The sequence below is a fragment of the Telmatherina bonti genome (genome assembly GCF_933228915.1).
Source record: "Telmatherina bonti genome assembly, chromosome: 22".
Classification (NCBI taxonomy): domain Eukaryota; kingdom Metazoa; phylum Chordata; class Actinopteri; order Atheriniformes; family Telmatherinidae; genus Telmatherina; species Telmatherina bonti.
Genome location: NC_136631.1, coordinates 14,529,059 through 14,547,063, shown reverse-complemented (window position 1 = coordinate 14,547,063; position 18,005 = coordinate 14,529,059). Strand labels below are relative to the sequence as shown.

The 18,005-nt window shown below is 41.2% G+C and overlaps 1 protein-coding gene across 1 annotated transcript; it reads left to right on the top strand.

The window, feature by feature from the left end:
- Positions 1–1,426: 1,426 nt before the first annotated feature.
- LOC306772984 (inverted formin-2) lies at positions 1,427–17,834 on the top strand. The gene is made up of 23 exons (XM_079262665.1): positions 1,427–1,561; positions 7,052–7,462; positions 8,070–8,185; positions 8,312–8,471; positions 10,254–10,287; positions 10,543–10,684; positions 10,829–10,961; positions 11,218–11,778; positions 12,843–12,988; positions 13,101–13,162; positions 13,252–13,354; positions 13,449–13,534; positions 13,663–13,763; positions 13,873–13,943; positions 14,049–14,156; positions 14,257–14,327; positions 14,434–14,554; positions 14,667–14,831; positions 15,073–15,175; positions 15,263–15,415; positions 15,686–16,522; positions 16,815–16,868; positions 17,559–17,834. Exons 2-22 carry the CDS (start codon positions 7,066–7,068, stop codon positions 16,865–16,867), a joined length of 3,723 nt encoding a protein of 1,240 aa, XP_079118791.1. The 5' UTR covers positions 1,427–1,561; positions 7,052–7,065; the 3' UTR covers position 16,868; positions 17,559–17,834.
- The last annotated feature ends 171 nt before the right edge of the window (positions 17,835–18,005 follow it).

Genomic DNA, 18,005 nt, shown 5'->3' with positions numbered 1-18,005 from the left:
ATCTTTTGTTGACAGTGTTTTGACTCTGGAGCATCAAAGCACAACAATGCAATTACCGCATTGCTGCCATTTCTTTGGGGCAGTGGCCGTCTTGCAAGTTAAATACCCCCACGTCACAGATGACGAGATAACTGCTTTGAAACAATGCAGTGACACAAATACTTATCAAAGTATTTGGTTACAAAGGGGGAAAAAAGCCTGAGGTGTTGCTGCCCCTGTGAATTAGAGGAAAACAATCCTCCACCTCTGAAGCGAAAGAAATCTGCAGGGATGAGATTGGAAACTCAGTGTCCCCAGTTTTGATCTTTTTTCCCCTGTGTTGTATGATAAATAATTCATGTAACAGCCATATATGTCTCATACCAAAGCAGAATTTAGAGATTATTATCACATAATTCCTAAAATTAAACACAATTCCAAGAGATATTTCCTGTACCTCTTACATAACACTTTTGGGGACATTTAGACCACTACAGATTCCTCAAGTTGATCAGATAAATTCCCATTAACTCTGGACTGTAATCTGTTTCTGCATCTTTTACTATTGAGGGTCTAATTAGGAAAATCTGACAAGTCTAGTTATTTTTCTCTACAGCAGTTGTGTTGAGCCTGAGGTCAGGTCCAACTGATGGAGTGATGATTGTGGGAGGAGGGCTGAACCACTGGCTGCCTTCAGCATCTCACAAACAGGTCAAAGTTACACAAATACATACGCCTTGAAACCGAAAATGTAGTAATTGTGCTTTCAGTGTAAAGCTTTGAAACAACTATAGAAAATCCTATAAAACTATTTCGTAAAACAACTGAATTGTATTTATCTACGAGGTAAATATTATGTACGTTTAATATTAATATACTTTAATATTAACATACTTTAATACTTTAATATTAGATACTACTTTTCAATTTCTTCTCTGTTTAGTCAGTACTAGCTAGCGTATGTATTAGGCTACATGTTCTGCTTTTTTTTTTTATCGTGATGCTGATGTATTTATAGCTAGGACTGTAATTTTGAAAATGTTTCATTGCTAAAAACATAATTTTTGCTGTTTGAAGTTTTATTATACTTTTTATTAAATATATCTGGAGACTAGGTTATCACTGATTCTGTCAACTCTGTTAGCCTCTTATTTTGAAGCAAAAGTGTTTAGATAAATCTGGTTTTCGTACCACATATTCGATGTAACTCTGCTGGGTTATGTAATCTTATGAATCAGCTGTATTTGTACTTTTTACGTTGATTTCGCAGTCGCATCTTAAGAACAATCGTTTGCGTTTTATTTTGAAAGTAACAACCGGATGTTGTAGCCTAGTAATGGTATTTGCTTTATTGAACCAGTGAGTAAAAAGCTGAGGGGCTGTGGCGGGTTTGAAAGCTGTACCATCCGCATACCACAGTCTGTCCTGCCACATCGAACCGAAATAATCAGGGCTACGTTTCTCATGTTTTGTCAGACGGAGAAAAACTGTTGCATGCATGTCGTCAAAACGCTCCGTCATATGAAAGGTTGAAGAGGACGCGATTCTTCAAGTGTGCATCTATGGAATAAATTCTAACCAGGTAAATGCATCATATTCAGCCTCTAATGTACAACAGTGCAGTAGCCCTTTAACATTGTAAAATGTGACATTAATTGGCCTTATCATTTTGTTTTTCTCATATATTTTGCCTGCGATAATTGGGTTACTGCTGTCCCGTTATGTTATGTCCCTCTGGCTCTGGGAGGGAGAAAAAAAAATGCGGCGCAAAGTAACAAGGTGCGCTGTTAATGCCTCTATTTCAGGTACCTGCGAATGTGCCAGTGCTTAATGCAGACTGGCTGAGTGACAGCAATCTGATTTCAGCGGCTGGTTGATCCGTCTTGGAGACAGCAGAAAGTCCAGGAGTATTTCCTTGGGCAGAATAAAGGGAGGAAGACTTGTGTAATGGGAAGAAAAACACAAACTGGCCAAAATCCTCTTAAGCTGAGGATTGTTGCTTTAAGTCTGTTTTTGGCCAGTGTTTGTTTTTCACACATGTTTTTGCTGGTGTGTGCTGATGCTCTAGTATGTTGATGAAAATATCCTGACACAGCCATGAAAGGAAGAAAGTAAAACATTAGACTATGTTGCATAACATTTTTGCTGCTAAATGTTTTTGTAGACCTAACAGGCATGTCGGTGACTCCCATCCAGAGCAGACAGGGGAGGAGAGGTTAGGATGTGGGTTCAAATAAGCACCAGATGGGATCTCAAAGACAATAAAGCTTCTTTCATTGTTTATATTTCTAGAGCAACAGAATCTATATATCTGCACCTCAAAGTATTAATACAGTCATTTATTATCGTCCATCACCTTTTCCCAAACGTGTATGTCTGTAAATAAAACAAAAATGACTTGAGGAACACGTAACTGCTCATTGTGATTTCATCCTTTCTCTCGAAATTTATTAGTTTGCCTCCATAAGTTAGTTTTGCTGACATATGCAGAAGATAATCGCAAATGAGCTCAGCATATGTTTCAGGGGAAATAAACCATTAGAGATGCTTCTGTGCATTGATAAGTGTGGATGCTGTACAGTAGCAGTGTGCTGCTGTGTGGGTGGTGCAACCAGAGGACAGATGAGTAGGCTTGTCTTGTGCGAAGTGATTCAGCCAGCTATTAGAGGTACGTGTGGGAGCTCTGGCAGACAAGGTCGACAAATGAAAGTTGCTTTTATCTAACTGAGGAGTGCGCAGAACAGCAAGAAAATGTATTTGATCACTGACAATGTTCCTTATATGAATCAACACCTTTAAGAAAAAGAAAAATTTCAAAAGGGGAACTGGAGTCGTCACACCAACATAGTTGTCAAATGCCGGTTTCCTGTTCTGGGAAAGTCCTTTCCTTCCCTTTTAAAAGTTCCTGAACCATGCTGGAGTGTCCTGCTTGCATCTCACACACCCACACACCAGCCTTGTTTAAGTACTCCCCCATTCATTACTATAGAAAGGTGTTTAATCACTAATTATTTTAGTATTTCCCATCCAAGTAACAGATGTTTTCTAATCTTTTGAAGTATTTTGGAGCAGTAGTTTTCCAGGTTGTCTGAAGGTCTTTCAAAGTTTTTCTTTGGGCATTCGCTACTTTTTCCACTCACTCTGTCCAGTTCTTGTACACAACTATTTTCAGAGGAATTTGCCTTTTAGTTATTTTTAAGCCACTTACCACTCATTTATCATAAATAAGTTTTTTTTTTTTTTTTTTTTGTTTTTTTTAAAAAGCTCACTCAAGAGATGAAACTGTATTTCATCTGAACAGGAGACAACTTAGTAATGATGAACTTTTTTTTTTTTTTTTTTTTTTTCTTTTAAGGGTTTTGGAACTAGCCGTTAAAAAGTTATTTCCAAAGAGCTGAAACTTCACACATCTCAGCACGTTGCTCGATATGTTTTCAGACAGTTTGGGGAAAAATTGGATGAGTGGATTAAAAAATATGACTTGGAGTTCCATCAAGAATGGAGGGATGGCGGTAAAGGAGTGATTCTTCAGGAAAGAACGCAGGGAGAAAAGGCTGACGTGTCATGACACAAGAATTGGACTGAAAATCAGTAGCAACAGGCTTTATGGAGGGATGAATCCTCCCCAGAGCCTGCATTTCCTGGACTTCAACATAATTAAAGCAGTGGGATCATCTTGACAAACAAAGCAAAAGGCAAAGAAGAGCTTTAGGTTGTCCTTGAATATGCCTTGAGGAAACCTTGCATAATAAGGCTGTGTTAAAGCATCAAATGGACATTTTCAAGCATGCAAACAAGCTCTTTTTGCCTATAATTAATAAAACTGCTGAACTTACTTTCCATTTTTCTGGCAATAAATAAAGTGAGGTTTATCTCAGGTTTTTTGCCCAGTACTGTAACTGTGACTTTACTACTAGTTAAATCTGTTTAGCGAAAGTCTCAGTGCATATTAATGAACCTCAGCTGTGAAAATTTTCCAAATCACCAGTGTCAGCTTGCAACTTTTTTTTTTTGTTGTTGTTTGTTTGTTTGTTTTTTCTTGATGTTCACAGTGAAAATGAAGGCAAGATGTACTTCTGAATCAGAAGGTGTTAAAAGGATCAGAGAGTAACTCTGATTAGCCTGAAAGGGGGCAGGGAGCATTCCATCCATTTGTGTCTAATGACCACAGCTCTTTCAAGGCTTTTTTTGTGAAACACCATTGTCTGCCTGCTTGCTGCCACGGTAACACTCTCACACTGGCAGCAGGACTGAAATGCTGCAGTCAGATTTGACAAAGGCCTTGCCAGGAAATGTGAAAGAAGAAAAGATGTATTTTTGACTTGACTCCACAAAGTCATTTTAAAATCTCATTTGTTGGATTTTTAACAATTCATTCATTCTGTTCCCTTCTGTTCTGCATATAAGTGTAAATCACAGAAAAATCAAGAAAAAAGAAAACGTTCTGCGGGTTTACTGGTTGGTAAATCAATGACTTATGGAAGAACTAATTCCTTCCAGACTGACGCGTCACTTTTCGCAGAGCATTGTTTTCGCTTATGGTCATCACTCAGTGTCTCGTCTGTATATGTTATGCAGGCCAAGTGCGAAATAAAGAGCAGAACCCGGTGGTACAGTTCATTTACATGGGACCGTGTTTTAAAACTGAAACTTAAAAAGAACATCTAAAAATATTTAAAAAGACAGAAGTATCATTAGACTTTTAGAAAAAGATTTTCCCTTTTTTGGTTTGGACTTGTATGCTCCAGTTTTATTGGAGTGTGGGGAATGTCTGTGCAGTCAAGTGCAGTGGTTTAGTCAGGTTGGTTTTAAAAAAATAACATGGCTTCGTACTGGGAATATGTCATGAAAGGCCACTTCTGGGGTTCAATATGTGCATTCATGTAAGTGACAGAGATGTTAGTATGTTTCTGCATGCTGGTGTTTGTATTAGCTTCTCAAAAGTCATGGGTGCCCAGCTTCGATCCTTGAGGACCACAATCCTGCCGGTTTTCCATGTATCTCTGTTCCAACACATCTGACTCAAATGAGTCAGTCACTGTTTAGAACTTCACTAAATGATCCATGTGAGCCAGCTGGTTTGGAAAAGGGAAGCATCAAAAATCTCCAAATCAGCCCTCGAAGACCAAGTTGCACTTATGACACCGCAGTCATAAGTGCAACTTGTAAGTTTCTCTGTTTTTCATTCCAGTAATGATCATGAATATGTATTACTGATTTACAGAGGCATGGAAAAAATTGATTAGCAACCGATGACCAGATTTCCAAATGCAGATAACAGTTTTTATTTTATATTAAATTTCAATAAAATGTTTGCACATTTTTAAAATAGTAAGGAGCAGAAGCCCCTCATCCCCTCACTGTATTGTCATAGCAATTCCCTTCTCAGATGTATCACAAAGTACTTATTCTTTCTTTCAGTTCAGTTTGGGGAGAATTTCCATCCATTTTTCCAGTGAAAGACAGCCAGGTTGTAAATAAAAGAGGGTCTTATCTGTATGGGTATGGTTGCACAGAAACAGAAAGCACCAAGTGAAGCCAAGTCAGGATTTTTAGTCATTGCAGCCAAATTCCTAACACATACTTCCTCCTGGATCGTGGTGCAACAGAACACAGTGTTACAGAACCAAAAGCTGTTTGATGAAATCAGATCACAAGGACATCTTACGGTGTCCAGTTTGGTGTGCAAAAATGAGGTAGCAGCATGGAGAAGAGTTTAATGTCATGTTGGAATTATGATATATTTATAAATAATTAATAATAGCAAGTGAGTGACTGTAAATTTGAACCTGCCAAATTTGTACCACCATTCACAAGTCTGCTAAATCTTCCCAGGAGTCTTCTCTGGTTAATTGAAGGGTTTGGTGTGCCTTTCAAGATATCCCATTTATAGTTCAACTTGATGTCGCATACAGGCAGCTGAAATGGGTTTCCTCCGCAGGGTGGCCGGGCTCTCCCTTAGAGATAGGGTGAGGAGTTCAGTCATCCGGGAGGGGCTCAGAGTAGAGCTGCTGCTACTCCGCATCGAAAAGAGCCAGTAGAGGTGGCTCGGGTGCCTCCCTGGTGTGGTGTTCTGGGCATGTCCCTGCGAGTGGAGACTCCGGGGAAGACCCAGGACATGCTGGAGGGATTATATCTCTCGGCTGGCCTGGGAACGCCGTGGGATCCCCCCAGCAGAGTTGGCAAATGTGGCTGGGAAGAGGGAAATCTGCCCTCATGACCTGACACCGAATGAGCAGCAGAAAATGGATGGATTGACTTCCACTCTTTATGTTAAATGTCTAGTCTTGATTAAAACCCAAATGTGTTCGAAGACTCCTTAGAATATTATTTTAACTATTTCCTGCTCTCCGAGCATCTGGCTGCTGAGAGGGGCTCACAGGTGCTGATTGTTTGGAAAAGGGTTTGAAGAGTCAAAGGTTTTAGAAAGCATTAGCATCGCCTAGCTTTTTCCTTACTGTTACTGAACAACAAACACCAAGTTATGAGATCTTAGATCCCTTTAGGTGACCATATTTTTGCTCTTTTTATTTTTAAAATACAACAGAACAAAAAAAAAAAAAACACTAATTTGGGTTAAAATGCTATTTAAGAAATGGGCATCCGTTCGACATTTATTGTTTCAGCTGGAAGTTCTGCATGTCTCTGTATATTGCAGTAAAATAATGAGCACAGTCTGACAAAGCTGAGTTTGGCTTTGTGCTGAATTTTGATGAGTTATCAGTGAGACGCCTTTTCAAGCGGGATTAAGTTGGAATGTTTGGAAGAGTTGCTGATGACTGGACTGCTGACATATCTTTTTGTCACCCACAGACTGCAGAGCTGTCATTTCCCATTCTCTTTTCCGTTTAGATAAAGCTTTCTTTTGGCCTGCTTCCTCTGGTTTAGATAGCAGTGACTACTCTGTAAATATACAGTAGACATAATTGTCATATATCAGCCAGTAGCAGGCACAATTTGCAGTCCAAAATAAGCTTTTCTCAATAATTATGATGGCTTCCTGTCAATAAAATGCCTTTCTCTTTTTTGTTTTTTGAAAAAATCAAATGAGTTTATCTGTTCTCTTCAATAGGTCTATTAAACATCATGTCAGGGAAATCAGATGGGAAAAAGAAGTGGGCAGCAGTTCGGGGTCGCCTGGGCTCTTCGCAGGACTCCGACACCCAGCAGGAGGCTAACCTGGAGAGTGCTGATCCAGAGCTGTGCATCAGGCTACTGCAAGTTCCTACTGTAGTCAACTACTCTGGGCTGAAGCGCCGGCTGGAGGGCAGCGACCAGACATGGATGGTCCAGTTTCTGGAATTAAGCGGGCTGGATCTCCTCCTGGAGGCCCTAGACCGACTCTCAGGACGGGGATGCTCACGCATTGCAGACGCCCTTCTGCAACTTACATGTGTCAACTGTGTCCGTGCAGTTATGAACTCATCAGCAGGGATCCACTTCATCATAGAGAACGAGGGATACATTCGGAAGCTCTCGCAAGGTTGACTGAAAGCACCTTCTCATGATCACATGTTCATGTCTCAGTTTAGTATCACATGAGGGGAGACCCATATGCTTCAGTATATAAAACATTCACCATGTATTAACTAGTTGATCAAGATCATTTCGTTGTCAACTGTTGAGATTTGAGGCAGCCTCCAGATACACAGCCATTCTCACACCAGGACTTCAAGGGTTAATGAAAATTTCTCATATTTAAAGATGTGGAAGTTTTCCATATATTATGTAACAGCTGTAATGTTATGTGTAGGCGGTCACAGCATACACGATTTCAGTGGTTTTCTGTAACTTCTTCTGCTGAACTGAATCTTCCAGTCATACTGCGCTTGTGTGCAGACATGAATCATAGAGATTGCTTCAGGACATCGCTAAAAATGTAGCGTCTCTGTACGTTATGAAAATCGGGTTTTCCTCAAACACACAGTTATCTATCAAAATGCCACATAGGCTGCTAGAGGCACAAATTCTGGTTAAACTCAGAAAGTGTAGACAGTGACTTGATATATATAATAGTAAATATATTTTTTTTTAAAAAAACGTGTAAATTATGCTTTTTTCCACATGCATCTGATCATAATACTCTGCAGCCTTGGACACCTCTAACATCATGGTAAAGAAGCAGGTGTTTGAGCTCCTTGCAGCCCTCAGCGTGTTTTCTGCAGACGGTCACCGCTTGGCACTCGACGCTCTTGATCACTACAAGGCAAGCAGTTCCCCACACGCTCCAACATCATCAATCTGAGTGATGCATCTCATGAGAATGCCCTCTAGTGATGTGTTGCATTCACAGATGCTTTGCTTCTTACCAATTCTCATTTTCCCCCTTCAGGGCGTGAAGACGCAGCAGTATCGTTTCAGCATGATCATGAACGAGCTACAAGCTACTGATAACGTCCCATACATGGTCACTCTCCTCAGCGTTATCAATGCTCTCATCTTTGGCTCAGAGGACTTCAGGCAAAGAGATAAGATGAGAAAAGAGTTTATAGGTAGGTACTCTCCTGGTGTTTACCAATTATCATTTAATCAGTGTGCAGCTCCATGACAGGCAAGGTGACTCTCTACTAAATTGTAAGCAAAGGGTAAAAGCAGGTCACCAGCAGGAGCTCTGTTACATATCTCTCTGTCACTGGGTCTTAGCTAAGAATAGGTTTAATGTCCTCATTTTTACTTGGACTAATGCTGAAGAACTAAGCAAACGTCAAATGTGTACAACATCTATTAAAGTATTTTGCACCATTCAGCAAAGAAATGAAATTACTTAACTGTTGGAACACTGACTAAACTGCAGCAAAGTAACAGTATTTTATAATGTCTTTAACTACCCGAACAAACCATAGGACCACTGGTTTAAAACAACTGGATAAACCTTGAACTGACAGTAACACCAAGAATTAAATCCAGGACCTTGTTTCTCTGTGAAACACCAGTGTTAACCACAAACTACAACCCTAACCCGAAAGGGCATTACACTGGTGATTGTTACAACCCAACTCTGCAAGGAGATGTGAGGCGTAACAAATTAGAACTGCAGACAGGTGTAAACGTGGAAGTGCTGAGAATTTGTTACAAGTGGAGATGGGGTACAAACAAATGGTGGCAATGTTTCAAGTGTTGGGCTTAGCGAAGCTACTTAAAGCAAAGAAAGCAATAAAACATCTAATAATTTATATATACACATCCATACATACATCTCAAACCAGCCAGTACAAAAGGAAGGAAAATAAGAAGAAAAATTAAAAAAAAAAAAGGCCTGTGAAGCTAAAATACAAATAAAGTGAAGCTGCTATATTAGCTTTACAGAAAAAGTACTGTATACAATTACAAAACACCTTACATAGCCCAACACATTCTACTTTCATCTAACAAAACTATCTACAAATATAACAAAGAGAGCCAAAAGGGCTTTACTTTTATCATAAAAAAATAACAGACTATTCACCAAAAAAGACATAAAGAGAACACAAAACCAAACAGTCTTAACACTGTTGGAAATAAAACACTACAAACTAAAGTGTCTACAAAAATTACCACCATCAAACACACGCGCGCTCAAACTCCAGCGATCACAAGCTAAAAGCAGACTGTCTGTGCCAAACAGTTGCCAATAGGTCAGCAGCTGCAGCTGGTTTTAATCTCCCCACTCTGTGGCTGCAACATCTGTGATAGGCCAAGCAATCGTCCACTCAGGTGGCAGGAAACAAGGGTGTGGTGAGCAGAACCAATCCCCAGTAGGTGATGGCACACAGGGATCTGCATGCAAAATAAGGAGCATGAGGTGAATTGGCAGGCAGCCACAACAATGAACCTATATGAGGGGTGGGCAGCTCTGATCCTCAAGCGCCGCAGTCCTGCAGATGGGTGGAGTTTCTCTGCTGCATCACACCTGACTCCAATCAATGGGTAATTAGCAGACTGGTGTAAAGTTTAATGTCAAACTCTGCACCAGTCTGCAAATAAGTTAGATGTGTGTCATTTGTGTTGCAGCAGAGAAACTCTGAACATCTGCAGGACTGTGGCCCTCGAGGGCCAGAGTTTCCCGCCCCTGACCTATATCAATACTTGTGAGTTCATGAAAACATCCCCATCATGTGACGCAATCAGCCATCTAATTGGCCACTCCTCTGTGATTGGTCACCTGGGACTTCCAGCCAGTACTTCAAAATGAACCTGCTACTTCGAAGAGGAAATGTTTTCAGGATAAACTTGTCCTAAAAGCGAATGATCAATTGTTCTACTTGAAGCTGTGTTTTATTGATTGTGTTTTACAGGCCTCCAGTTACTCGATATTCTCCCTAAGTTAAGGTGAGCAACCCCCCCCCTACCCTGTTCATGTTTGATTTTTGCTTCCTGGTTACTTTATATAGTAAAATCACAACATTTGATTAAATGTGAAACTTTCACCAACTCAGCAGAGGTTCAAGAAAAACACATTTAGCATCAGTTTAAGTAAAGGTGCTTTTCTTTTTATGGAGACGAAGTTTAAATAATGAGCTACATCCATTCCACAAAGCAGTGTGTGTGTGTGTGTGCATGTGTGTGTGTGCGCGCGCTCTGCAGGGAGCAGGAGGATGAAGACTTGATCATTCAATGTGAAGCTTTTGAGGAGGCAATGGCTGAGGATGAGGAGGAGCTGCTGCGAGTGTATGGGGGAATTGATATGAGCAATCACCTTGAGGTTTTCACAGCACTCTTCAACAAGGTGAGAGCAGGCTAAGGGAATAGCTTTACCATCAACTGCAAGCTCTTATTCAGGAAAGTGGAGACTGAATCTCCAATGTAAAGAGAGGATTGCAGACTCATGCTGCAGCTTTTTCCTGCTAGATAAATTTGTGTATGTGTGCAGGTGAGCAGCTCTCCAGCTTCTCTGCAGCTGCTCTCCATCCTGCAGACCATGTTGGAGCTGGGACCAGGCCGCACAGATATCTGGCTTGCTCTGGAAGCCATCACCAACAGAGCCGTACTGCTGGCTCAGGATTGTGAGTCAGCACTGCACTTCAAAACTTAACAGAGGCTAATGGCTAACTGATAGCCTGATTAATGCTTGAAGGGGAGCGATTGTCCAGGAAATTGGATACAAGTGCACGTTTGATAAAGGGAGGGAGCAGCAGGAGGGCTTAAAGCTTTTGTTTTAAGTTTTGTTCATGAAGGTGTGTGTGTGTGTGTGTGTGTGTGTGTGTGTGTGTGTGTGTGTGTGTGTGTGTGTGTGTGTGTGTGTATTTATTTGTGCTCCAGCTCAGATAGAGTCCTATGAGAAGATCATGCAGCGGCTGATGTTTTTCAAACGGAGAAGCTGTGAAGGTCGTCATGAAGTGGATGGGCAGGTAGTGAAGGTGGACAAGGCTGTGCAGACTGATGCGGATCACCAGGGCAAAGACAAGCCAGATAAAAGCTCAGCATCCACTGAGAGGCTGCCGTGTGCCTCACCACCGCCGCCGCCACTGCCTCCTCCTCCTCCTCCTCCTCCTCCTCCTCCGCTACCTGGAGGGTTTGGCATTTCCCCGCCGCCGCCACCACCACCTCCACCTCCCTTGCCAGGAATGCCTCCACCCCCACCGTTGCCTTCTGGCCCAGGCATACCTCCCCCACCTCCTCCACCGCCATTTTCAGGGATGCAAGGTGGACCACCAGCACCTCCTCCCTTACCTGGCATGCCTCCTCCTCCGCCGCCGCCTCCTGGCATGATTGTGGCTCAGAGCAGTCAGATCCTTGGATACAGTGCACCCACAAAACCATTCCGATGCCCCACTCTGAAGATGAAAAAGCTTAACTGGCAGAAACTTCGTTCTGTGACTGGTAAGTTGGCAACACAGTGAAAATGAATCATTACAACTTAGATCACAGCACCCTCCCCCCAAGTGCAATTTCTCTGGAACAGTTGTTTGTAACTGTTTGGTACATTGTAGTCTTTATCGTACCCTTCAGCTCAAGGATCCTCACAAGGGTCAATGTCCTGCAGAATTTCCAAGTGTCCCTGCAAAACACCTGATTCAAATCACTGTGTCCTTAGCAGACATGTCCAGAGCTTGTCTGAGTCAGGTGTGTTCCAGCAGGGACACTTAAAAACCTGCAGCACACCAGCCTTCAAGGACTGGGATTGAGTATCCCTGCTTTAGGTGATCTACGGATGTTTTCCAGGCATCTATATGCCATCCAACAGGTTTACAATCAAGCCACAAGATGTACTGTTTGTTCTGAGACTTTGTAGGGTTAATTCATGATAACATGATGATTTATCACATTTGTGTCGCCATTTATTCTATGTTGCTCAGACATTTCTATTTTTACCCAGAAATTATGATGAAGCCCCTTCCTGTCGTCCTCATGACCAATTAGATAGCTCCATTCATGTGTCCAATCCGAAGCAGCTAAAGTTGCCGCGTTTTACCTGTCTGAGGGGGGGAAAAAAAACCAATTAAAATCAAGGCCAAGAAGATAGTTTTGATACACATAGGCCCCTAAAACAAGCTGAAGTGGTTTTGTGTTGATAGTTGGTAAATAGTAACATAAATGTGTTAAAAGCAACAAAAAATCCTTGTGTCCTGGAAGCAAAGAAAGATATGCATATGAAAAAAGGATTTGTCACTGTTCTGTGTATATATAGTACTGTTAATATTTCCCATTAAGTTTATTTTATGGGTCTTTATGGTTCTATATCTGATACAACTATTTTACATCATCTAAGCCTTAATCCACACTGAGAGGCTGAGTTATTTTAAATCTTAAATGTAGAAATTGTTCCAATTGTTATCAACCAATCAAAATTGGCCTACAGTGAGATTAAACGGGTGGTACAATTTAAATGCAAAATCTAGCCGCATGAGCTTATGACAGGTTACCGTCTTCCTCCGTGCACACAGATGGCCCCTCCATGTGGGCTTCAGTACAAAAAGAGTCGCCCCCTCGCGAGCCGGACTACAACAGCATCGAGCAGCTGTTCTGTCTCCCAGTGACCAAACCCAAAGACAAGGAGGCAGCTGCACCTGTCAAGAAGGAGCCTAAAGAGGTGCGCTTGGTCAGCACACAAAGTAAACGCAGCTAATCAACAATGCTGAGCAATTAATGTATGTTTTCCTTTTTTTTTTTTTTCTTTTTTTTTTCTCCCCTCCTTCCTATAGATAACATTCATTGATCCAAAGAAAAACTTGAATTTGAACATCTTTTTGAAGCAGTTTAAGTGGTGAGATATTCCACACAACATTTTGATAGCTTTGCATCCATCACGTCCCACGATTACAAATCACTTAGTTTTGTTTTACTTGTAACCAGCACAAACGAGGACTTTGTCACCATGATCCGCAACGGAGACCGGACTAAGTTTGATGTTGAGGTGCTAAAACAACTTCTGAAGCTCCTACCAGAGAAGCATGAGGTCTGTAGCTTTGAAAGTCTTTCCACACTCATCTGAATTTACAACTTTTTTTTTTTATTTAAAAATGTACTTTTTGTGCATGTTTTTGGTGAAGATTGAGAATCTCAAGTCTTTCCAAGGAGAAAAAGACAAGTTGGCAAATGTCGACCGCTTTTACACCTCCCTCCTCACTGTGTCGTGGTAAGTTTCTGGTGTAACTGGCGCTTGGCTGCATGCCTCTGCTTATGTGGTACTCTCACTCCACTTGTCCTCCATTCGATGGACTCTTTTTTTTTTTTTTTTTTTTTTTTTTTTTTTCCCCCCCACAGTTATCAGCTGAGAATTGAGTGCATGTTGTTGTGTGAGGAGACTGCGTCGATACTGGAGATGCTCAAACCTAAAGTAAAGCTGGTTGAAGAGGCCTGCCAGTGTAAGTACATCCCTCCCCTGATTTACACATCTATGGAGTCGCCACACCTATCTAGGTCAAGATATTCCTTTCTATATGCTTCAATTAACTCAATGTGACACTTTTTCAGCTCTCCGAACGAGCATGCTCATGCCCAGTTTCTGCAGGCTCATCCTTGATGTGGGAAATTTTCTCAACTATGTGAGTTAAACTTGTTTTTGGGTTTTTGCATATAAATTATTTATTTACATATATAAAGCATGACTTATACATGGCTTTCATTTTTAATTGTTGCTCTACTTTCAGGGAAGTCACACAGGGAACGCCGAGGGGTTCAAGATCAGCTCTCTGCTCAAGCTCACAGAGACGAAGGCCAACAAGAGTCGCATCACACTGCTTCATCACATCCTGGAGGTACACAAACTAACAGCTGCCATGATTTTTTTTTTTTTTTTTTTAACCTTTCAGTACTGAGCAAATTTAATTGCCAACTGCTTGACTTGTTTTTGCGAAGGAGGCAGAGGCGAACCACCCGGAGCTCTTGGCCCTTCCGGATGATATAGAAATATGTCAAAAAGCAGCAGGGTATAGAAATCTTGAACATCAACTTAGTCTTGTTTTTCTATTTTGTTTTGTCTCTCAGTGGATCTGTAAGAGGAACATAACAAAGGTCTTTACATTTTGTCTTCAGAGTCAGTCTGGACTCTGTTCAGTCAGAAACTGGTTCCTTACTAAAACAACTCAACGAGGCAGCCAAGAAAGTCTCCAACTCTGAGGATGAGGTGAAAAGGCAGTATGCAAAAGTTCTTGAGGTAAGAGTTCGAAACGATGTAGTTCCTCCAAATAGAAGCAAATGGAATGAACTAGATACCGTCTTTAGCAGCTGGACCACATCCCACATGCTTCCCTTGCTCTCTGCTACAGGAAAATCTGGAGGCATGTCGAAGTTTAAGTGAGAGATTTGCTGAGATTGAGAAGAAGAGGCTTGACCTGGCTGTATATTTATGTGAAGATGCTAATAAGCTGTCGCTAGAGGAACTCTTTGGAACCATCAGGACTTTCCGAGAACTTTTCATCAAGGCACTGAAGGTTAGGGAGGACACTGATGTTGATTATGTTTCCCTGCTGTCCTGCTTAGTGCAGGCATGAAAACCCAGCTGAAGTTTTCACTGATGCGTGGGAGGTTGTTTTGTTTGGGAAATTTGTATCAATATACAGTGGACTGACAGGAGGATGTTGGTGTTTGTCGCACTAATACAAAGATAAATGGTCATGTACATCTTATACTTGGCAGGAAGTGACTTTTTTTTTTTCTTTTTAATGATCAAAGGAAAACAAAATGAGGAAGGAGCAAGCAGCCAAAGCTGAGAAGCGAAAGAAGCAGCTGGCAGAGGAAGAATCCAAGAGACGAAAGGGAGAGAATGGGAAAATAAGTAAGTTAACCCTGTTGTGAAATCTTCTGAAGATATAAAATGTGGTGAATGGTTTAAAACCCTCATTCTGCCCTTTTTATTTTCCAGTCAAGAAAGGCTTTTTACCACAGAACGATGGCTGCATCATCGATCACCTCCTGGCAGATATCAGAAAAGGTTTCAGCCTAAGAAAGACCCGGCCAAGGTGCGATTCGGGAAGCCTCCCTTCTAATGAAATGCGTAGAGATACCTGCCCACCTGGTAAGGACAAGAGATTGTGGTCTCCATCTGCAGTTCCTAGCGCCATCCCCAATCCATTTAACTACAAGCCACAAACCTGCCTTGTAGGACTAAATATGCTTCATCGCCGCTTCCATCTTGCCACGCTAGCTTTGTCGCTTCTGCTTTCATCAAACTACTTGATATCTCCAAGCGGCAAGCTTTGTGTTGGCATGTTTTATTACCCTCAAACATCACCTGTTTTGTGTATACCTTCATCTATCAGTACATCCTACTTTTTTCTCCTTTTAGGGTCAAGTGTGAATTCTGCAGACGAAAAGGCCGTCGAAGCAGCCACCTTCTCCGCTCCCACCAAACTTCAGACAGTGGATCACCAGGGCCTCGCAGGCAACGTGAACGGCTTCATCAGCCCATCACAAGAGCTAGCTCAAGGCAAGCCAGCTGCTCCTCTCAGCATAGTCCAGGCAGAACCAGTCTCAATGGAGCTGACACCCCTGGAAAGGCCAGCGTCGCTACAGGAGGGTCAACACCCAGAGAAACCCATAACATCAATGCTGGCTGGGACACCCTCTCAGCCTCAGATTGAACGAAAACCTCAACCGTGTCAGGCAACAAATGGCTTTTCATTAGATTCAACAGAAAGTAGCATCCTCAGTCCATCTTCCCTCTCGGATGTAGACCTGTTGGAGGGGTTGTTAGATGGCGCATCCAGCCTGATGCCTGAAAAAGTGGCACCTGAGGAGCTGGACATCAACGTAAATGTTCACATCAATGAACGTTCTTCACCTAGTGCTGATCCTAATATGAATCAGAGCAGTGAAAGCAGTATAATGGAAGATAAGAAAGGTGAAACTAGCTATAAAATAAACCATTCACCAGAGGTAGCGAGAAAAGAGACGGGTCGAGAAAACAAGGAATGTGGCCAAGTTAAAATTACAGATGCCAAACAGTTGGACCCTCAAATCGATGTGGCTGCACTCAGTGAGGGCATCAGTGGGTGTGACACTCCCGATGGACTGGTGCCGGAAGATCTTCCGTCAGTCTCTGAAGCGGATCCACCCTCCCTTAAACCTGATACAAAGAAACAGCTGAAGCTGTTTAAGCGAAGCAAAAAGAAGAGTAATCAAGGTAATCTTCATTTAAATAAAGTTCATGTTTGGAATGCTAGTCTCTTAATGTCTTACACGGAACTCCTTATTTATTTTGTTTTTGTTGCATGTAACATGTTTTTTATATATGAGCTATTTTAGAGTATTTTAATCATAAATGCTGTTTTGTGTTTTGTTTTTTGTTTTTTGTTTTTTTGTTTTTAATTAAATGTGCAGCACTTGACTTGCAGACTTAATACTGAATGGATTTAAATTTCTGTTCAGTCTGTTTTGAATGTTCTGTTTTCCGTTCTGACTCTCTGAAACACAAGGTAACAGTGGGAAAGGACACACTAAACATAAAACAGGCTGCGTTTTGCAGTGAGGTAGGTCAAATCGACGGGTGGCGAACTGTAAAGAGGAATGTCCTCTCAACGCAATCATCTTCAGAGCTTTGTGCCAATAACACGTCATCTGTCGGTCTAACTGGATTCTGGATTTCATTTGTCTATGTTGTCCGACTTTTTTAACGCTTGCTCTTTTTTAACACTTTTGATCATGCTGAGATCTTGTCATGAGTTTATTCTAATGCCAATCAAACCCAGGCTGAGCAAAACCTGAAAGCTCTACCATGCACAATAATCAGTCTTTAACCAGTCTTCTGACAGGAAAGTTCTGATCTAATCAGCCTTGCAGTTTGTTGAGTCACTGTGACGTCATTGTGGACTGAGTCACACCATGAAAACTGTCACTTTCGTGTCCTTTCTGTCCATATATTTTTGTCCATTCTCTAAATCTGCAAGTGGGACTGTGTAATACACTAACAGTCTCATGTGGTGCCTGTAAGCTGTGCTTTGCTAATCGGACCCTCATGAAAAATGCTGACGTAAAAAGATTTAAAAGTTTTAGAAAAGAAAAAAAAAAAAAAAAAACTAAAATTGGTTGGATTTTTTAGCCAGAAATGTATTTATCTTCAAAGTGCATTTGAGCCATAGCATTTTGAAAGTATATTAAAGTATTTTTTTTAAAGATATTTTTTTGGTTCTCTATTCATTTTAGTATGTGTTTCCCTATAGGTGACTCCAGAAAAAAGAAATCAAGAGGGAAGAGAAAATGTTAATTTCACAATGGAGTGAACTGGATGGACTACAGTATATTTTATTTTGCAAGGATTTCGGGAATATTGACTCATTTCAAGTGGATGTAGAAGTCTCCCTTCTACAAAATCTCCCCTGACCAAGAGGAGTAAACACCATCCAAGGCTGGGGTTTTCACAGCATGGGTGTAGCGTGTCACTTTATTAAAATTGTGGGAGGGTTTTTGTTTGTATCTGTACTTGAAAGCAGAGCTGTTTGGACAAAAAAAAAGTGCTTTATGTTTGTATAATTGTTGTAATACTCAGTGAAAGTGTTTTTGTTAAAAGCTCTGTTTACTTTGCACCAAAAATGAGGAAGATGCAGTGCAAAATGTTTAATTTATCCCAATTCTTTCTATATTATCACTATGTGCAGGAAAAACAAGGC

Bases quoted from the DNA above. Each gene is read 5' to 3' on its own strand.
- LOC306772984 (XM_079262665.1), top strand. From the start codon at position 7,066: ATGTCAGGGAAATCAGATGGGAAAAAGAAGTGGGCAGCAGTTCGGGGT. The intron at 8,186-8,311 runs GCAAGCAGTTCC...TTCCCCCTTCAG, and splicing joins ACGCTCTTGATCACTACAAG to GGCGTGAAGACGCAGCAGTA. The intron at 10,288-10,542 runs GTGAGCAACCCC...CGCGCTCTGCAG, and splicing joins GATATTCTCCCTAAGTTAAG to GGAGCAGGAGGATGAAGACT.